A 21,116-nucleotide genomic window follows, 5' to 3' on the forward strand; every position below is an offset into this window, starting at 1 on the left:
AGGCAAAAATGAATTAAATGAAGAATTAATGCATAATAACAATTATAAAAAAGATATGTACAGAGGCAGTGGTTTTGCTTAAGCGTGGATACTGAGAAAGACAGTGCTTTGCTATCATAAATCAAGACTACGTAACGTAGTATTGAAACGTGCAGTGTTAACGGCGTTGCTGTCCTAAATACTGTTAAAAAGAAATTCATTTTCCAAAAGAGACCAAAATTAACCTCCCCTCCAATCCGTTGCCTCGTCTACGACGTTAGGTCTTCGGGCGCCTCCTTATCATCGCTCGCCCTCGTGTGTCGCGATTAATCCCACTACTTTGTGTTAAGTACCTGTAGACAGGCAGGGATCAGCGAAATTCGAGAAGGGCGGGGGAGGGGAAAAGAATCGCTTTTGGAGGTTTGGTCTGAAGAACTTGCAAACAAATGTGCCGGGCATTGAGAAATTCTGATTGAGTATTTGATTATCAGGTGTGCGCGTGTTTGTCCAATATTTCATACTACGAGTGTTTTTGACTAATTCGTTATTCCCATTTAGCAGACAGATATGAAAACAGTTATTGGAGCACAAGATATATTTATGCTTTATGTGTACTTTTCCACCCATATTTTCCTCTTTCCTATACTTACTTACTTGCATATACATATACTTATATATACTTACATATGCCCGTGTCTCGCTGGAAGAATAATAGGCACTTCAAGGACAGTTGAATCTATATTAAGTGACATGCTTCAAATCAGCCAGGTTTCTATCTAGAACAACCTAACACCCCCAACAACCTTCATGATGTAAGACTGTAGAGATGAGGCTTGAAATGACTCATTGTCGCTTTAGGATAAGTAAATCAGTTTTGCAAATGTGTCTAAACATTGCATCTATCACCAAAGTATTATGTGACGTCCAAAAGTGTATATATATATATATATATATATATATATATATATATATATATATATATATATATATAACACATTGTATTTATATTCTAGCGTTTGGAGCATTCAATGTTGATAATGAATTATGGAATTTAACATTAATTTCATGTTTTTTGCGTATTAGTATACATATCATCGAATTTCTCCCTAAATTTTGACACGTTCTTTGTCGATATTGGCTTTCACAAACGAATGAATCTTTCAGAACGTACACGAGAAAAAATGGGTTACATTTTCCATGCCCATCATGGCTTCACTTGCACAACGATGTACACTTTTAGAGATGGACTGTGATAATTTGAATGAATTTTCAAAAGCCTTGAGACGCATGTGGAATGGCTGCGTTTGCGTCTATGGCAAATCGCTCCAAAAAATGACGTGTTTTCTTTTCCCCGACAATCAAGATTGACAATCCTGTTTTTAATGGACAGGCGTCGCACAAAGCGACCACTCGCTCGCAAAATACCATTTACCGAGCTCCGCTGCGCCCACTGAATGCTTAAATCCGCACAAAAATAGGTCTCCTTTCCGGATTTTGTCCCGAATTGGGGACAGATTTTAAATTTTTAAATTGACAATTTCACTCCAAATTGTTGACACCAAGGCTATGACAATCCCATGCGTCATTTTTTTTTTGGGGGGGGGGGGTCTGCCCCGTTTTTTCTCTTTTAATACAAAATCCTACGTTAACGTTCATTCAGGGCAGGGCTTACTCAAACGCTATTCCCATTAATGGACAGTTTGCCATAAAAGTGCACGACAGTATCCCATTAAATCCCAATTCTGTTTTGCGGTCTGTCAGTTCACTCTACTTCTGAAAAAGAACTGCCAATCCATTTCACTTCTTATGTCTTGTTCCGAATTACATGAAGTTGAATTAATACAATCATATTTTATAACGCTATATGATAGGTTTTCACTATTATGTGATTTCGAAACAATGGATGCTTATAATATACTGATTATGTTCAAGAAGCAAGAGAATTAGATATCAACATATTGAAGTCATATTTGTGAATTCAAATTCCCTAAACGTGTGTGTGTGCGTGTGTGTGTGTGTGTGTGTGTGTGTATGTGACAATAATCTCATAATTTTGGATCTTCTACTTAATAGTTGTTTTTTGCAAGACGAAAACACATTTGTATGTTTGTGTGTTTCTTTCTTTCTTTCATTTTCCATAATTGTGAGAAGATGGCTGGATAGCCCGTATTCAGCTACACTAGCTGGTCTTCCATCGGGTCCAGTTGGATGTTGACCTCACTCTCTCACATCTTTAGATCATTGGATGCATTCTAATGGAGAGCGAATGCCTTTCGACAAACTTTATTTCTTTTAAAAGTTCTGCACCTCTACGACGCCAGCTCTGGCAGGCCCCAGCTCGTCGGCTTGGTCCCCGAGCGAAGGGTGTCAACGTGTATGCGCTGCCACAGTCGGCATAAAGTTACCAAAAAGCAGTAAACTCCATCATTTTGTGTGGCTAGCGTTCCATATATGCACCCCCTGATGTTGACTTACCAAGGCTATTGAACCTGGCTAGCCTGAATGGCGAAGACACTTGAAGAGCATTTAACTGTTTTGAGTATGTATTCGCCCTTCTTTCTCCTCCAGCGCTCAAATGGGCTGGCGCTTTTCTTTCGCTTTACACAGGCGGTCGCCACTTGGTCACGTTCAAGTGTACACTTGACGGGTTTCTTCCAAACACAGTTTATCACTTAATCTGTGCCTTTTGATTCGGAGTTGGTCGACTGGCGGAGGTGGCGATTGTTGGGCGCGATTTTTGCTCTTTGCTGCCGGGTGTTTGCCCGTGGGGAGCGATCACACCTAGCCTCAAATAGCCGGCAGACACTTGGGAATAGAGGCAGGGTGTTAAAACCAGCTGTAGTGGTGAAAATGGCACGCACGTTACTTGGCCAAGAAACTTTTCCATTCTCGACATGTCATTTCGTGTCATTAATATGTGTTTTTTAAACATATTCGTGTTGACGAGGATTGTCCCAATGGAGTTACGCGAAAGCCAAAGACTTTTTTTCGCAACTTGATGAGTCACTGTTTTTTATTTACGAAAAAAAAAGAAGAAAAGATGATGAAAATACAAGAAAGAGAAAGAAGACAAGAAAGGGAGGTGTTACAAGATGACATCAGTATCTTATGCCTGATTCACCGGCTGGTATACACGTGGTGGCACAAATTCAGTCTATTGTATTCCACAGTGTACTTTATGAGCAAATCGAATATAAGAGCAGATTTTAGTTTGTCAAAATCAATATTTTTTTTTCTATTCTATTCCCCAGGAAATTTCGCAAATCTGTGTTCATGAAGGGGGGGGGGGGTGGCATATGGAAGAAGGTTTCCCTCCCTGTTTGATTTATTTAAAACCTAACCTACTAAAAGGTCTTCACTTGAGATGTAAACGCTTTTAAAACTTCTACTGTTGAAAGAAAGTAAGATTTTCTTATCACAAATAAGGACAATTTTTTAAGTTGTATTTGAAAGCAATTAACATCGAGGTGTACTAGTGCCCTGAGATTTTCTGAATCTCAAATCTGTCATGTTCTGCATGCATTTTAATTCACTTCTTTGGTCCTCATTTCAAGACTAGTCTCGAATATCCATTTGTAGTTTTCGATTTGATTTCATGACACAAGGAAAATATTGAGAATATCTTATATAGAAGCTATTTTTGTGTTGATTTGATTTCTTCTCATAACAACGTATAGGTAATTATCTGAAAATGACATTCCTTGCTAAAAATTGACAGTTTGATATGATTATGATGTGATATATTGATTGATTGATTTAATTTCTGCATTTTTTATTCATACATAAATCTAACACAAATGACAAGACCTGCCATTTTGTGTCATGCATTATCGTGATTGCTGCCGGGGAAAGAGTGTTTTATTGATAAACTTCCATGTTATCGACAAGATATTAAACCATATGAGTCTTAGATTAACATTCATGGTGTCAGTTTGAATGACACAATTAAATAAAAATCTGTGACAAAAGTTTTGGCCTGCTAGATATCATAATTCGTCATTATCATCTCTTGTGTCAAGAAAAAAAATGATAATCACGTACATTCAATTTCCTGCTAGTGCGTTTAAGCAGAAATCCACACACAAATACACAATATAATAACTTCGTGATATTATACATGTTATACATGACGTTATAATTGTGAATCTGCATGAGTATCTGTTATCTGTGTATTATTATTATGTTTGTGTGTGAGTGCACACCTTCATGCTTGAAATAATTACCTCGAGAATGCTAATTCATCAATGTGCTTTCAGTCAGTGGATGTTGCATCTAAGCTTCCATTGAACATCAATGTTTACAGCATTTCTTTTGTTCGTTTTTATCAATAGTTACGACATGACAATTACCTTGACATAATGGTTATCACGTTGGTCTAAGCAACCATGATATTATAGCTGTCCCAACTATTGTTTTATAATTTCGTACACAAACCGCTTTGGATGGATGAGACAGACAGGTACACATACATACACACACACACACACACACACACACACACACACACACACACACACACACACACACACACAGAACCCGAAAAAGAAGATGCAAGTAATTTTGTTAAAGATTCCCGTGTTTTGTATACAAAATAAAAGCAATGTTCTTTTTTCTCAATTAATTATATACACCGTTGTAAGGCGTCATCTCTAATTTCATCCAGTATCCAGTCACATTAACGTGTACTGGTAGTACATTACTATGCTAGCATATTGAGCAAAAAAAAAAAAAAAAAAAAAAAAAAAGGTGAATAAAATGCCTGCTTAGCTGTGAAGATTTCCGTTTCCGTTTTTCTTTTTCTGTTGCTTTTCAAAGAGAGTAGGAAGCATGAACAAAATTGACATTAACTTTAGAAAACATCCGATTTCCATTCATTCAATTCTATTCATACCGGAAAATCATGGAAAATGTATTGTATTGTATAATACTGCTTTGTATTCATTGTATTGTATGGTGCTAGTAAGTAATTGTACTGGAGGACTTCTCCCTCCTTCTCTCTTTCTCTCTCCCTCTCTCTCTCTCTATTCTATCGATGAAGGGATGGGAAGCTTCCGACTATATCAACAAATTTGTTAGAGTTGACTTGGTCGGGAGAGCATTTAGCCCGAAAACTGACAGGTTTGTATGTTTTACTCCCACAATGGCCAACAAAGAACCACACGTTTTGAATGGGAGTAGCGAGCAATTTGGCCTACTCTGTGTTTGTCTGACCGTTTAAAGCCACCATACTCGCTTACTCGTCTCTTAAAGGGTAAACCGCTTTTTGAACACAAAAATTGCAGATGATCACCATCCTTTTCATTATATCATCTACTTGCGAATTCATCTACATCTCAGTAATCTTAAAGAATAGATAATATAATTCGCAAGTTGAAATGAAATATCTTTATTTACACAATTTTATCATTAAATTACCAGTAAATTGCGTCTTGACTTTACCTATGATAATTATATATATATATATATGTATACATATACATAATCATCATAGGCAAAGTCAATACGCATGTACAGTACATATACAATGTACTACTGTAAGTTCTGACCACTGCACTCACAATTTAATGATGAAATATATATATAATATATATATATATATATACATAATCATTTCAGTGTGACTCTTTAATAAGCTTCATTAATACTTGTATAAGATGTCTATAGGATGTCAGATTAGGAGAAAGTATTTCTCTGCGGGAAAAGATTCTTTTAAATCAGAACAGCAGGAGAAAGAATAAAAAAAAAAACTGACGAAAAGCCTAGAACGAAATAATTTACATGTGATTGGTTTCAGTACTTATTTGAATTGTGTGTAAAATATCATAGGAAAGATACACTTCTCAGTGGCCTCTCTGTATAGGTTACTATAACTTTGTCACATCTTCGCTGATAGAAACACGTGGGGTCCGACATAAATGCAGGATATACAATGTACTACTGCAAGTTCTGACCACTGCACGTATATAGCGAAATGTGTGATTTTTGTGACTTCTGCTTCGACTATACCACTAAAAGCAGAATAGACGTGCTTTTTTTTAACTCAACTGTACTGAAATAGATTGGCATAAATCTACAGGACCGTCGCAAAGGAGGGAAAAAAAAAGAAGGGGTGAGGTGGGGTGTGTTGGGGGGCTCTTGGCTTGAATAAAAGCACTTAGGAGTAGGGGATTTAGCCGGGAGTAGCGGGACAAATCAGAGCACAATACGGGCTCCCCGGGGGTATTTTATACGCACCAATCGACATGTCAACATTGTAGCTGTGATTGGCAGCCGACCATTTTAGAGCACTGGGGAAAAAAATCACATAGGTAATGTGACCTCATCCAGTCTACACACACACACACACACACACACACACACACACACACATACACACACACACACACACACACATACATATATATATATACACATACACACATACACACACAGAAATACCTCACTAATATATAAACACAATATCACTTTGTTATACAAAGAATGTAAGTATGTATCTATGTAATTTATATAAATTATATACATATTGCATGTGTGCATTTTAATTGAATGATGCATGTAATCAGAGTATTAAAGGAAAGAAAAAATGATATGAAATAGCTCCTTGAATGATATCATCAAAAAGTGAGATGCTAATACAATTTTTTCGTCACTTTCTGTGATATCTTGCATTCCTTCCTCAATAGACAAAGCTAAAGTTAATTGACTGAATATTGTGAATGTATGCAGGTGAGTGCAAAGTTGGTGCATTTAGTTAATAATACATGTATGTTGATTCAATAGAGGTCAATGAACTTTATGTCCTTTTCGCCATGTCGACAGAAGTCGGTAATCTGTTGGATTCAGATTAACATGATTAATCAGGGGTTAATTAGGGAGGACAAATTTGGGCACGGAATGCAGTTCAATTTGTCTTGAAGTTGGTTATAAGGAAGTATCATCCCTAGGACGCTGTAGTTGAATTTTAGCGCCACATAATCAGCTGTGTGTGTGTATGCGTGAGTGTGTGTGCGCGCGCGCGCGTGCATGGGATGTGTGGAAGAAGAGTGTATACTGATCAATGTATTAAAACTGTCAAACACACACACACACACACACATACACACACACACACTTTTCGCCTCCCTCTCTTTTTTTCTATCTTTGTCTCTCCATCTCTCGGTCTTCTAATTCTTTCCTCTTCATCTAACCCTTTCGTTTAGCGGTCTGTAAAATTGTTGACTTTTACCAGTCTCCAGTTACAAGGCATAGCAAGAAGGGTGGTTAATGACGTGGGGCTACGATCGCGTGGGCGAGAAGTGCATTCTCATGCGGTTAAAATGGATGAAAAATGCTCCTGGCATTTCCAACGTACTAAAAGTTATTCTGTGCAGTTGTATACAGTCGTGGTTGACTTCTAAGACGTTGAGGAGTATAATGAGTCTCCCACTGTAAATAATACGAACCAGATCACACTTTCGTTTCCTCTAAATTCGAATGTCATCTTGCCGGCGGTTCTGTTTCTCTTTCTTTTTCGATGTATAGAGTCGACATTCTACTACCAATCACTGTGTTATTTACTAAAAGCGTAAAAGTAACGTCCTTCCTTACATAAGGATGCAAATCATTCTATGATAATAATCATGCGTAAGAAAATATGATATGAACATAAGTCAAGTCAATCAAAATATCATTTTCTATTTTAAATGCATAAGAGGAAATGCAAATTGCAAACCTTTCTCACTCACCTGTTATCACCTAGCCTTGTATACAGTCGACAATGATTGGCTCTTTCTGAAATAATGTATAGCGAGAATAATTCAGCTTGGACACGAGCCTAACAATGTGACCTCCAATAGGGCTGTACATTCTGTGACGTCATTATTAGTTTGGACGCCGTATGCGTGTTTGCCTGTCATCAATATTGATGTTAGTCTGCACTCACGAAACATAATGTCTTTAATGTCACCATCAAAATGGAGGGATGGGTTTTTATCAAGCTAATTTAGACTCATTGCGTGATAACAGAGCAAAAACAATAGTCATGAAAACCCAACCACAAACTCGGGACATGCCCACTATTGGAAGCGCTGGAATCATCTTCATTCGTACTGTCATAAGGTTCGTAATTTCAAAAAACGAAATAAGGTTCAATATTCCGAAGGTTCGTTAATCCGAAAAGAAGTAAGGTTCGTAATTCCGAAAGTTCATTAATCATAAAATCAAAAAGTTCTCGTTAATGCGAAGGCTCGTTATTCCGAAAACAAAGTAAAGTTCGTATTAAAAGACTCGTTGATACGCTTTTTCTTTTCATTTTTGGATAAACGAACCTTCGGAAATAACGAACTTGATTGCATTTTAGGATATACGAACCTTCGGAAAACGAAGCTTATTTCATTTTTGGATATACGAACCTTCGGGATAACGAACCTTTGAAATAAAGACACATGTTCGAATTGATGAAACGTTCTTCATTTTCGGATTAACGAACATCTGCGTATACAGAATTTGTGTGTTTCGGAATGACGAACCTTCAGAATAACAAACATTATTTCATTTCTTTTCGGATTAATGAAGCTTTGGAATAATGAACATCAACCAAACAAACACACACTCTACACATGCTGTACACACACGCACACACACAAACGATTTTTTTCAAGGACAAAATATGTCCTGTTCATCTGAATTCATTTAACTCTATGTGCATGGATATAAATCTTGAAAACTCTCAAAAAAAAAAAGAGAAATCTTCCTGGTGAAACTCTTCAATGTCCCTGGGGTCGCTCTAAAACAAACTTAATGTGCTACCGGGCCTACCCATCCGCGCCATATTTCTAATGGACCCTAAATGGCGTCTCACCTTTAAGACATACCCTAGATGGCGTCACTTAAGACGTTGCATACCCGAAATGGCATATTTCGTAATGGCACCAATTACAATACCTTATACTGTCATTTTGAATAGGTGCTGACACACTAATTGGAAAATTACAACAAAATAACGTTTTCCTGAAATACATTAAAGAATTCAATTAAACAGAAGTCAAATTAAATTGCACATAATCCACAACACTACATATAGTAGTGAATGTCGATTTCTTTAATGAAATAGGTCTCCTAAATAGAAAAAAAAATGACAAACAAAACACTTCTTCAAAATAGGGAAAACGTCAACGACGCCGTAAGTCTGAAAACATACCCTGTTCAAGCTTTTTGGTTAATACTGGTAGGTACTACGTAGCAAGTGAGATGTAAAGTGACTCCCTGTGTACCGTAGTCAGGTGCCTTTGATAAATGAAAAAGACACATATTGCAAAAATCATTAGAATCTGATATCGAATAAAAAGGTTATGGGATTTCCATGTGTTTTCACAGAACGTGGAATGATACCGATGACAATCATAATACAATGTACTTGCTAATTGAAGTGATAAAATATGGAGAAGATTTTCTCTTTGATTAAAATATTTCATCTGCTTATCCACTCTGACTAATTTCCCTCGCAGCGATGTAAAGACAAGCTGAACACCCTGGCGATCAGCGTGATGAACAAGTGGCCCGGCATCAAACTCCGAGTCGTAGAGGCGTGGGACGAGGACCAACCCAACCGGAAGTCACTCCACGCCGAAGGCAGAGCCGTGGACATCACCACCAGCGACCGCGACAAGGAGAAGTACGGTGCCCTTGCCCGACTGGCCGTAGACGCTGGCTTCGACTGGGTCTTCTACGAGACCAAGTCCTGGGTGCATTGTTCGGTCAAAACAGGTGAGTGTGAAAACAACCGCCTAAAAACAAACAACCAAACTCAAACTCTAAAATAAGACACATTAAGAAGATCATGAAAAAGAAAACTATCTTGAGAATGAAATACGAAAGAAGAAAGGGAAAAAGAAAACAGAGAATAGGTGACTAAAAGGAGAAAGGAAGGAGAACAAAAAGGAGAAGATTACACGAATATCAAAGGGAAAGAAAGAAGAAGAAACAGAATCTTGACCTCATTGATCGCCCTGGCTTTTTTTTTTTTGTCAGTCTCATAGGTTTTTCATTTTATACACTAATGACACCGTCAGTTTTGATGCTACTTGCATCTCCTTTAATAGTTAAGCTGTAGATTGCGGGACTTTTGACGGTTCAAAGACAGAAATATTTTCGAGAATATTTTCAAACAGTACTCCCATGTAATGTCTTCAAGGAACGACTGGCAAAACACGGCCCCCCCCCCCAAAAAAAAAAAAAAAAAGAAAAGTGAAATAGCTTCTCCCGTAAGGTCTCTGTAAATCAGCTTACCGTGTCGTTACCCTTTCCAAACAGGAGGAGAAAAATGGGGAAAACTGAGAAGAAGTGTTTCCAGGTCGAGCAAATAATTCCAGAAGAAGTAGGAGAGGACCAAGGAAAGAGAGGGAGAAGAAAGAGAAATACAAAAAGACAGAGAATTGGAGGCTGAGAAAGTCGAAACGGCGCCCTTTAGAATCCACCTCCTTTTTTTCCTAAGCATGTGATTGGCAGACTCTCTTTGTGCGCGCACGTCACGCGCTTTCTCCTGGAACTAGTTTTCCGTGTGCCATGCACCCAGTATTGAAGGGGAGAGTTTAAACTCTTGTCTGCATCGGGACGAGGAATTGTACTGTGTACCAGTACCCGCCTGCCATTTTAACTCTAGAACCTCCCTCTCTGGGGTGGATGACTTGGTATGACCCGACCTAGTGCCCGAAACAAACACCGAATCGATGGGCGTGGACACAGTGTGTGTATGTTGAGTAAAAGTGTGTTATGAAGAGTTTAAATGTAAAAAACAGATAAATCTATATTTATCCATTTGAGATATTCTATATGTGAGATTCGATCTCCTGGAAAACAAAGAAGGTAATTGAAAAATTCATTTCAATTCATTTATTTCGTTCTAATTTTTCTTCCAACAAAACATAACACAAGGTAAATCAGAAAATCCATCCTAAGCATATATACATTACAAAGTGCGAAGGATAAACGATAGTCAACAAACTAATAGAAATAAATTATGTATTCATACGGGAAAATACAAAGTTATGTCTTGAGGAGAAAAAAAAAGAACTGAGAGGTCCACTAAAAAGCAGTGCTTGTAGATTGTGGACCACTCAAGAATTTCTTCCAAAAATATTTACTACAATTACAAATACATTACACAAAAATGATTTAGACAAAATGGAATATGAGATAATCTTAATGATACCTTCTAAAATATTTCTCGTTATGTAACAAGTAGGCTACAGTATCACTGAACATATTTTATTTTTTTCTCTATCAGTGAGGTAATCATCAAATAGAGAAAATGAAATAATATGTCAATGATACTGCACTTACTACATAACAAGAAATATTGAAAAAATAAGATATTTTCAATGATGCTGCACTTACTAGAGAGCAAACACAACAATTCAGCCTTTTCAGACGAATTCCCCTGATAGCCTGAGATATTCAAGATGTGTCATTTAAGTAAAACCTCACTTCCTGTTGATATTAATCAACAAAGTTAAGTAACTCGAACAATGCGGACTTCGTTTAAAATCTGGCCAAAAGCTTCGACAGTTACGGAGTAGAATTTTGCATGTTTTCAGGAAGCCTTACCCGTAGCAATCAATGATATTCAAAGAATGCTGAAGAAATAAACATCATTATTTCATATCTACAGTTGACAAAACAAAGCTCGTTTTATTGGTAGGCAAATATTCACGCGAGGTGATCAAAGAACATTATCTTATATTAAATGGGTTAGTCAAATACCGGTTAGTGATTGGCTACACACAGTCACGTGATGGAGGCACAGTGGTCATGTTCGCCCATGGGCAGAACATTTTTGTAATGTTCTCCCATGGGAAAACATTTTCACGTAACAAATGACAAATCATACCAAACGATTGAACGATCATATTTTTCATGCAATCGATAGGATAAATTTGCCTATTCCATACAATGTGAAAAAGCAGATTTGACTAACCCATATGATATAACAGATGATGACTTTAGTTGTCGGGAACATGTACCAAACGTTCCACCCTCAGGGTTTGAAATGCTATTTCGGGAGGCTATAAGTCCCTTGACTTCGTCTCGGGACTTATAACCTCCCTCAATAGCATTTCAAACCCTTCGGGTGGAACATTCGGTATGTTCCCTCCCCCGCCAGTCATCATCTATATAATACTGGAATATTTGGTGTTTCAATCGACAATGGTATTTATGATTGGTTTGCAGAAGCTGCGGCGGCAACGAAATCAGACGGCTGCTTCCCTGGACTCTCTCAGGCATATCTTAGCAACGGACGCACAATCAGGATGCTGGACATCAGGGTCGGCGATGAAGTAGCCGTGGTCGACGACAACGGCGGCTTAACCTTCAGTGACGTCGTCATGATCGTGCACAGAAAACTGAACGACAGCACACTATTTTACGTGATCGAGACCGATGATGGAAGAGTGGTTCAGCTAACGCCACAGCACTTAATTTACGTTTCGGACACCGCGTCTGGCTTTGCCAACAGCCAGGCGGTATTCGCCAGCGAAGTACGGACTAGTCAGTTTGTCTACACCACCGTGCAGAACCACGATAGGGGGGAGGTTCGACCGCGACGTGTTGTCAGCATCACGAAAAGGTGGGGCTTGTCGGCCGTGGCGCCGGTCACAAGACGCGGATCGCTCATCGTCGACAACGTTGCCGTGTCGTCGTACGCCGTCATCAGAGACGAGTGGTTAGCTCACGCCTCGTTCGCTCCGTACCGGTGGTACTCGAGCGTCAAGCACGTACTGGGCGTTGCAGATACAGACACGGGACAAGCTAAGACTGTGCATTGGTATACCCAGGGACTCTACAAACTAGGTAAATACTTCGCAAGTGATAGATTATATCCCGGTGTTGAGGTATAACTGACCTCACTCTCTCTCTCAAGCAGCGAGGACAAAAGTGAAATAAACCTCTTCACTCCACTTGACCGACTGGCTGGAACTATGCAGAACGAAGCCACAACAAAAGTGAATTTCCTCTTGATTTCATGACTCAACATGATGTGTTTGCTTTTTGACGGACCTACGGGGTACGATAGAGGTTGGAGCAGCTAAACTAACGTTGCGATGCGGTGCGGTTCTCCTGCTAGGACCCACCCATGTCGAAAAAGTGGCATCTTCGAGTTTGGATGAAGTGGTAATGGCTTATAGGACGGTGATGTATATTCATGATAACAAATCACTATGTTGATTCTACAGAGTTTTGCACTTGCACAAACTTTCCTGTGGGCATACCAGGAATGAATCTGTAATATGTCTATTAATTTCGGTACAAACAGCATTCCATGCTGAATATATATTGCTATAAACAATACATAGATTTATTCGACTAGGTTCTTTCTAAGAGTAACGTACTGGTTTCAAACGATTTGTCTCTAGCGACTTACTCTTATAAATACGTAGACTCCAACACCGGAGTAAACTGAAACTCCATTTTTATTGTTGTTTCTTTTGTAACATAGTTAACGACTCGTGTAAAACATCCTTAATTCCTTCTGCCAACAAAGTCAAATCCTGATAACAAAAACGATATAATTTGTTGATGTTGTATCAGTGCTTCAACGCATTGCGACAGTAAATCGAGCGCCATTAGACGATTTAAGGTGTCTTCATCATTAAACACATACGCACAAAAATGTTAATATTAAAAGTCGGGCGCATGATGTACAAAATAATGTTAGGAGTATGTGGCCTCTAGAGTTTTTTTTTTTTCTGTAGGTGAAGCTGAGCCCGTACAAGCGTAAGCTCAAATCAGGTACATTGCTACCACCAAGAGTTATATACCCTACATTGTTTGCAATTACTGAATAACTTTCTTGATTTTACTGTGGACTGTAACGCGCACAACACTAAATGCAAGCACACAACAAACATGTATTCTGTATGAAAGTGATGAATGATAGACTCGCTCTCTTTTCTTCAATCTCTCTATTTTGTTATACACCTATACCTCTCTCTCTCTATCTCACATTCTCTAACTCTCTGGAGTTCTTTGCTCTCTGAAAGTGACGTGGGTGGTTCCAAACGTAACGTTTATTGTACATTGTCTGGAACCGACTTCACCCGTAACCCGCCTGAAACGTAAAAGGAGTAAATTATTTCACTTATATTTGCGTGCAGTGGTACACTATTGACAAAATGGCGAATGGTCTTAGTTACATTACAGCAAACATGGATGGCGACAACATGCCGTGTTCATATAGAAGAAAGCGACATTCTTTGCGAATTTAAGGATTTGTAATCAAACGCCCACTAGGCCAACTTCTATGATTAAAGCACAGTAACAAAGTTCACATGATATAATAGTGGCTTATACATACAAAATAGGTAATAAAATCAAAGATAGCTAGATTTTAGGAATAATTTTGAAACAAGGGTCAAATGACCTTCATATAAAAAAGCTGTAAATGCAGTTTTTCTTTTCAAAAATGAGTTATCTTACAGCTTCCAAAAGCTAACATATTTCAAATAGATGAACGCCGACTTTGTGGCCGCGACATGCTTGGCACGCCAAAAATTTGCGGTTTTATTATTTTATATAATTGTGTTGATGTCAGAATAATGACAATGATACTGAATATGACTATCATCGTCCACGTACGAACGTTATTGCATACGAGCAAAACGACACTAGCAGATTCTATGTTCCCATTTCAACTTGCAGACAAGAAAAATAATTTGTTACGATTTCTTAGAAATTATCATTGATTAAATTTTGGTTGTGCCCTTCAACAAATGCTCTCATCGATGTTTTGTGAAATGATTCATGGTGGGTGGATATTCGATCAAAAGCTAGTTTTGTTGCTCGAGTTTATTCCTCGTTTCGTTATCCTTTCAAAATGTGTTTGTATTTATAATGCTTATTTGAATGTGTACAAAGTAAATGTATGAACTATAAGTGTAAATGCTATATTATGATATAGTCATTTTGTAAATGACTCGAACATTATTCAACTCATAGGCTTTGATATTTCATAGTGAAATGTAATTCGAGAAGATGACTTGTATAATGTAATTTGACTTGTTTTATATGAATAGATAATGTACTTGAAATTGTTAATTTATTATCATCAGCGGAAACATCGAAGGCATTTCGAAAATTACTCTGGCAACAATATGAAAAGTGGCTATCTGTTTAGATGAACGATTGATGTCTTCACGTCTTGACATTTAATTTGTTTGTTACATTTTGCTTTCAGTAATAAGAATTTGACCGGTTTAAACTACTCCAAGTATATACACTTTGTCACAGCGGTGATCATCAATATTGTCTGAGTTTTTGATTATCATTAGATTTATTTTGTATTAGTTTCTTGAGTGAATGTGAGAATATTTATGCTTTACAAAATGCCAACACGCAATCTAATCTAGGAAGATCTCCAGTGAATAAGGATTGTAGGCATTGATGAAATAAACACGTTTAATACCTGCGCAAGTTGGACTCAGTGGCGTATCTAGGCAAAACGGCGCCCGGGGCAAGCGCGAAAATTGCGCCCCTAATTTCTGAAAAAGTGTTCAACCCCAACCCCATCCCGGTAGGGACTTAAAAAAAGTCTACATGATATGCTTTTTCAAGCAATTAAAAGGGGTCTTTTGAGGGTGATTTAAGTGTAATAGATTTAGATAAATTTTGGCGAGCGACCGCAGCGAGCGAGCCGAAAATTTTTGTATTTCAGCTTACAAAACATGGAATTCTTGTCATTTTTTGCTTATTAAATCTTACAATTCTAATCAAGAAAATTAATGATGACGGCCTTATAGATAACGATTTATACCAACAAACTGAGGACTTGAAAAAAATACTCCAAATCAGTACGCACGAGTGAGCCGAAGTTTGTATATTTCCGCGCCATCGTCACGTTTTGTTCTTATCTCTTTTTTTTTTTGGAGAAATTTTAGAGAGCGAGCGCAGCGAGCGAGCCGAAAATTTTTGTATTTCAGCTTAGAAAACGTGGAATTCTTGTCATTTTTTGCTTATTAAATCTTACAATTCTAATCAAGATATAGTGACGGCCTTATAAATAACGATTTATACCAACAAACTGAGGACTTGAAAAAATACTCCAAATCAGTACGCACGAGTGAGCCGAAGTTTGTATATTTCCGCGCCATCGTCACGTTTTGTTCTTATCTCTTTTTTTTTTTTGGAGAAATTTTAGAGAGCGAGCGCAGCGAGCGAGCCGAAAATTTTTGTATTTCAGCTTAGAAAACGTGGAATTCTTGTCATTTTTTGCTTATTAAATCTTACAATTCTAATCAAGATATAGTGACGGCCTTATAAATAACGATTTATACCAACAAACTGAGGACTTGAAAAAATACTCCAAATTAGTACGCACGAGTGAGCCGAAACTTATATATTTCCGCGCCATCATCACGTTTTGTTCTTATCTCTTTTTTTTTTGATTAATTTAGCGAGCGAGTGCAGCGAGCGAGCCGAAAATTTCTGTATTTCAGCTTACAAAACATGGGATTGTCATATTTTGCTTATTAAATCTTACAATTCTAATGAAGATATAGTGACGGCCTTATAGATGAGGGTGATTTAAATGTAATAAATGTAGATAGATTTTGGCGAGCGAGCGCAGCGAGCGAGCCGAAAATTTTTATATATTTCCTCGTCATCATCACGTTTTGTTCTTATCTTTTTTTTGTGATAAATTAGATTTAGATTAAATTAGATAATAGATTTAGATAAATTTTGGCGAGCGAGCGCAGCGAGCGAGCCGAAAATTTTTGTATTTCAGCTTACAAAACATGGAATTCTTGTCATTTTTTGCTTATTAAATCTTACAAATCTAATCAAGAAAATTAATGGTGACGGCCTTATAGATAACGATTTATACCAACAAACTGAGGACTTGAAAAAAAAAATACTCGAAATTAGTACGCGCGAGTGAGCCGAGATTTGTATATTTCCGCGTCATCATTATACGTTTTGTTCTTATCTTGTTTGATTTGGTTTTTTGCGCCCCCCCCCCCCCCGTATGTTTGACACCTTTGGCGCCCTCGTTTGATCCAATGGGCAATCGCTTCAGAACGAAAGAAATAAAATTGCAGCCGCTGCTCCGTGTAATATTTTGCCTTCTAACGATGGCATGTGTGAACACAATATACATTGTCATTTTGTCCGCGTCATCATCACGTTTTGTTCTTATCTTCTTTTTTCTCTTTATATGAATTTTGGCGAGCGAGCGCAACGAGCGAGCCGAAATTTCAGCTTACAAAACATGGAATTCCTGTGTGAACACAATAAACATTGTTATTTTTTGTTTTCATCTTGTTTGATTTGGTTTTCTCCCCCCCCCCCCTCCCCCCCCCCCCCCACCCCATTTTCCCTCCTTCCCGGTCCGGGCGATTTTTTTTTTCTTCTTCTTCTTCTTTCTTTTTTTCCCATCTTTTTTTCTTTTTCTTCTTCGTTTTTTCCCCTTTTTTTCGTTTTCGGCGCCCCCAAAGAGTGGCGCCCGGGGCACGTGCCCCCCTTGCCCCCCCCCTAGATACGCCACTGGTTGGACTATTTGTATATGTAAACCCCCACATGAGTTGATTTAAATAGTAAATCGAAGCCTGATTATTGAAGTACTTAAGAGGATGGGTATAGTATTGGTGGAGATGAGGATTGAGCTTTTAACTTTTTGCGAGATAACAAGAAACCACTTATGAAACAGTACAGAACATACCATTCTATGAGAAATTCAAAGTTTATTTGATGAAAATCGGGTTCTGAATGGTTGAGACATTCAAAAACAAAGTAAAACAAAGTGATCGTAATGAAAGATGGGTCCCATCTTTTATTAGGATTGCTCTGTTCTGGATATCTCAGCCATTTCAAAACCAATTTTCATCAAATAAACGTTGAATTCCTCTTTAAATCACATGCTCTTTCATAATTCATAAGAGATTTCTCGTTATCCCACCAAAAAAGTTAGAAACTTGAAGTTCGGTCTCAACCAAAACTATACGATCCCTTTACATTTTGTGATACGAAATTTGTTTTATGATGTAAATTCTCTGCAACTAGAAAGGAAAGAGAAAAAATATGACATCAAAAATTCATTTCATTCTAAACATTTTTCCATTCCCTTTACAATATACTATTGTAGTGTATAAGTTTTGATTCTGCTACACAGAATATGTGGTGTTTAATGACAACTTTGCGTTTTTACCTGGGTTTCCACAGAGTTCCTTGATGGTGTTATCACCTCCGTTACGTTACACCTGTTAGTACGACCTACTCAAATTAAAACAGAGAACACGTGCTTATTTTTTGTCATGTTAGATTCACTATCAAAAGATGACAAGCGTGTATCACATTTTGCATACTGCCATACTGCTTGTATTGTACCCCCATCAGGGCGAATTTAAAATGTCCGTAGATGGACTAAAGCTATTCTTTCTACTTGATGCACATCAGAAGAAGTAGAAGAAAACATTTCCATGGTCTCTCCGTCCAACTCATCATTGCAGTGGCATGAATATAGATTAAAAAGGAGTAGTCCTTTATATCCCAAGTATCTTCACAATCTGCATATCGCATCTCTAACAATACGAGAAAACGCGTTTCCGCATTATAGTGTAGGAACTGGTGAAGGCATGCGCATCTGTCGCTCAAATATTTTTACAGATTTGTAGGCTTAATCAGTCTGGCGTTTTCCCGCGTTCCTTGAATTATTTTACTGAGTTGCATAAGGCAAAATTCGTGTCGCGATTATAGGATAGCCTTCAAAATGATACTGTATTTTCAAATTGTATGAAGCGAAAAAAAATAAAACTTTGCTGCAGTAAATATGTCTTGCTCTATGTACGATAGGCACTGATTCTCTTCGCAAATCTTGCAATAAAAGAAGAAAATAAATTAGAAGTTGGATCAGCCTTTTGTTTATGTTTCCTTCAACAACATCACAAACTCTGTTATCGAGTGCGATTGTCTGTAACAGTCATGATGAGTTTGTGTGTGAGACGATTTATATAGTTCTAGTGAAGGTGTTAGTCGTAGTACAACTATGTAGTAGTAGTAGCAGTATACAGACACTTGGCGCGTACATTTTGTTCATTTTTGTCTCATAATGTAAAATTTGTATAAGTACATCGACTGCAGGGTTATAGATTGGAAGAGTGTAGAATTACACATCAGTGAGTTATCAAACTCGATTTACGATCATCTTATATATCATGTATCAAAAAAAAAAATACATAAGTATAATAAAATGAAATACAGTACGATTTGTGACAGACAGGAATACAGGAAAAGGGAAAGAACAGCTAACATTTAAAGTTAAAGGCATATCAAAGAAAAAGAGAGAAAAAACTATCCAGAGAACACTTGCCAAGTGGTGACAGTGGCAAAGAGGTCTTAAGGACAAAATATATCCTATATATGCAGGAAGAGTAGAAACTTTTCTTTCACAGGACAGCCGCCACAGATCATCTCAATTGAAGATGGCATTTCTGTCGAACCTTTGACGGACTCAACACCGGGATGTTTAGGATGATCTATAAAGGATATTTCAAAAGAGCCGTCGAAATCACGTGATTATGGCGTTATTTGCATTGTACTCCACTGTTTGAGTATATATAACATGCCATTACATTCACATTTAAAGGAGGAAAAAAAAACCCAATGATTCTTCTCGAGATTTATCACGGATATTAGGTTCAATACTATCTTCGAACGCTTATATATATATATATATATATATATATATATATATATCAATATATAAATCTCTATAGATACATAAACATATTAGAATATATATATATGTACACACACACACACACACACACATATATATATGTATATATAGGCCTATATATATATATATATATATATATATATACATATATATATATATCAATATATAAATCTCTATAGATACATAAACATATTAGAATAACATATATGTACACACACACACACACACACACATATATATATGTATATATGGGCCTATATATATATATATATATATATATATATATATATATATGGTCGTTGGTTCCAATCCAGCCCAAGTATGTGTATGCTCATGACTTTTCTTTTTCAATCATGGCTACTAAAACACTGATTTATTCGGTGCTATATAAACGTCGTGGTGGAGCATTTTGTCGTTCAGTTGCGTAACAACAACTCGACGCAAGAATTTCACTAAAAAAGTGATCTACTGCTTTAAAAACAAGTTCCTAGATTAAGTTCGTTCTATTTACCGTGTTTCTCTTTCTCTCTCTCTCTCTCTCTCTCTCCCTCTCCCTCCCCATTTCTCTCTCTCTCTCTTTCTATCTCATTCCTTATCAAATTCTCATTTAATTCTGCAGCGTCTTGTATTCAGAACTTTAATTTGCTATTCGAGGAAATTCAGCAGTTGCGTCTGGTTTAAGACAAGATATGATTAGAAACTGCAACAAATGATAAAACGTTCTAATGTCCAGTTGGGTTTATATTGATATAACTTGTTGGCTGAATAATCCATCATTACCACAGTCTTGACATAACAAATCAAGCACCATATCAAGTCCTCTGCCTCCAAGACGGCTGACCCAGTTAGTACGCAGACAGCAAACCGAGGATGATAAACTCCACACGAGTTTCTCTCATAGGGGTAAATGTTCGGAGGTGACCTTTCAGAAACATTGTTACTGTCCAGTGTGGGTGATCGCAAAGATAGGACGTCCAACTGGTGACCAATCCGGAAGTATAATACTCATTGCACAAGACCAGATTTCTTCAAATCCAACAGTCACACTATCGATTATCATTACCTCTGGCTGTCATGTACATAAACATACACGTAATTAGTGTGTTCTGATTTATTTTCTTGAACTAATGAAGCTCAACCATGTGCTCGTTGAAAAGAGATTACGCGTGGATAAATCATACGTGTAAATTTAATCTCTATTCTTTTGTGCAAGAGGCAAGGCCGTGGATATCTTTATAGAAAAAAAGGAGAAAGGTATAGACATGAAAGCAGATAAAAATGTAAAAGCAGATGAAGAGATATAGGAAAAAAAGAATACCAGATTTGATGCAGAAGAAGGGAAAATGAGAATGATAGCATTGGAAATATAATAAGATGTATTTTGTCACATAATGTAGCAAAGTATATAGATGTATTTTGTTACATAATA

General features: G+C 37.3%; 1 protein-coding gene across 1 annotated transcript in view; it reads left to right on the forward strand.

Moving 5' to 3' along the window:
* LOC139730821 (sonic hedgehog protein-like) overlaps nucleotides 1-14,864 on the forward strand; it is a 28,572-nt gene extending 13,708 nt beyond the window's left edge. The window contains exons 2-3 of the mRNA XM_071641691.1: nucleotides 9,465-9,723; nucleotides 12,187-14,864. Coding sequence (XP_071497792.1) covers nucleotides 9,465-9,723; nucleotides 12,187-12,854 — 927 coding nt within the window. The 3' untranslated portion in view covers nucleotides 12,855-14,864. The remainder of the gene's footprint in view (nucleotides 1-9,464; nucleotides 9,724-12,186) is intronic.
* The last annotated feature ends 6,252 nt before the right edge of the window (nucleotides 14,865-21,116 follow it).

This window comes from Diadema antillarum, unplaced genomic scaffold, assembly GCF_040938485.1.
Source record: "Diadema antillarum isolate AM-2024a unplaced genomic scaffold, OU_Dant_1.0 seq00000338_RagTag, whole genome shotgun sequence".
Lineage (NCBI taxonomy): Eukaryota > Metazoa > Echinodermata > Echinoidea > Diadematoida > Diadematidae > Diadema > Diadema antillarum.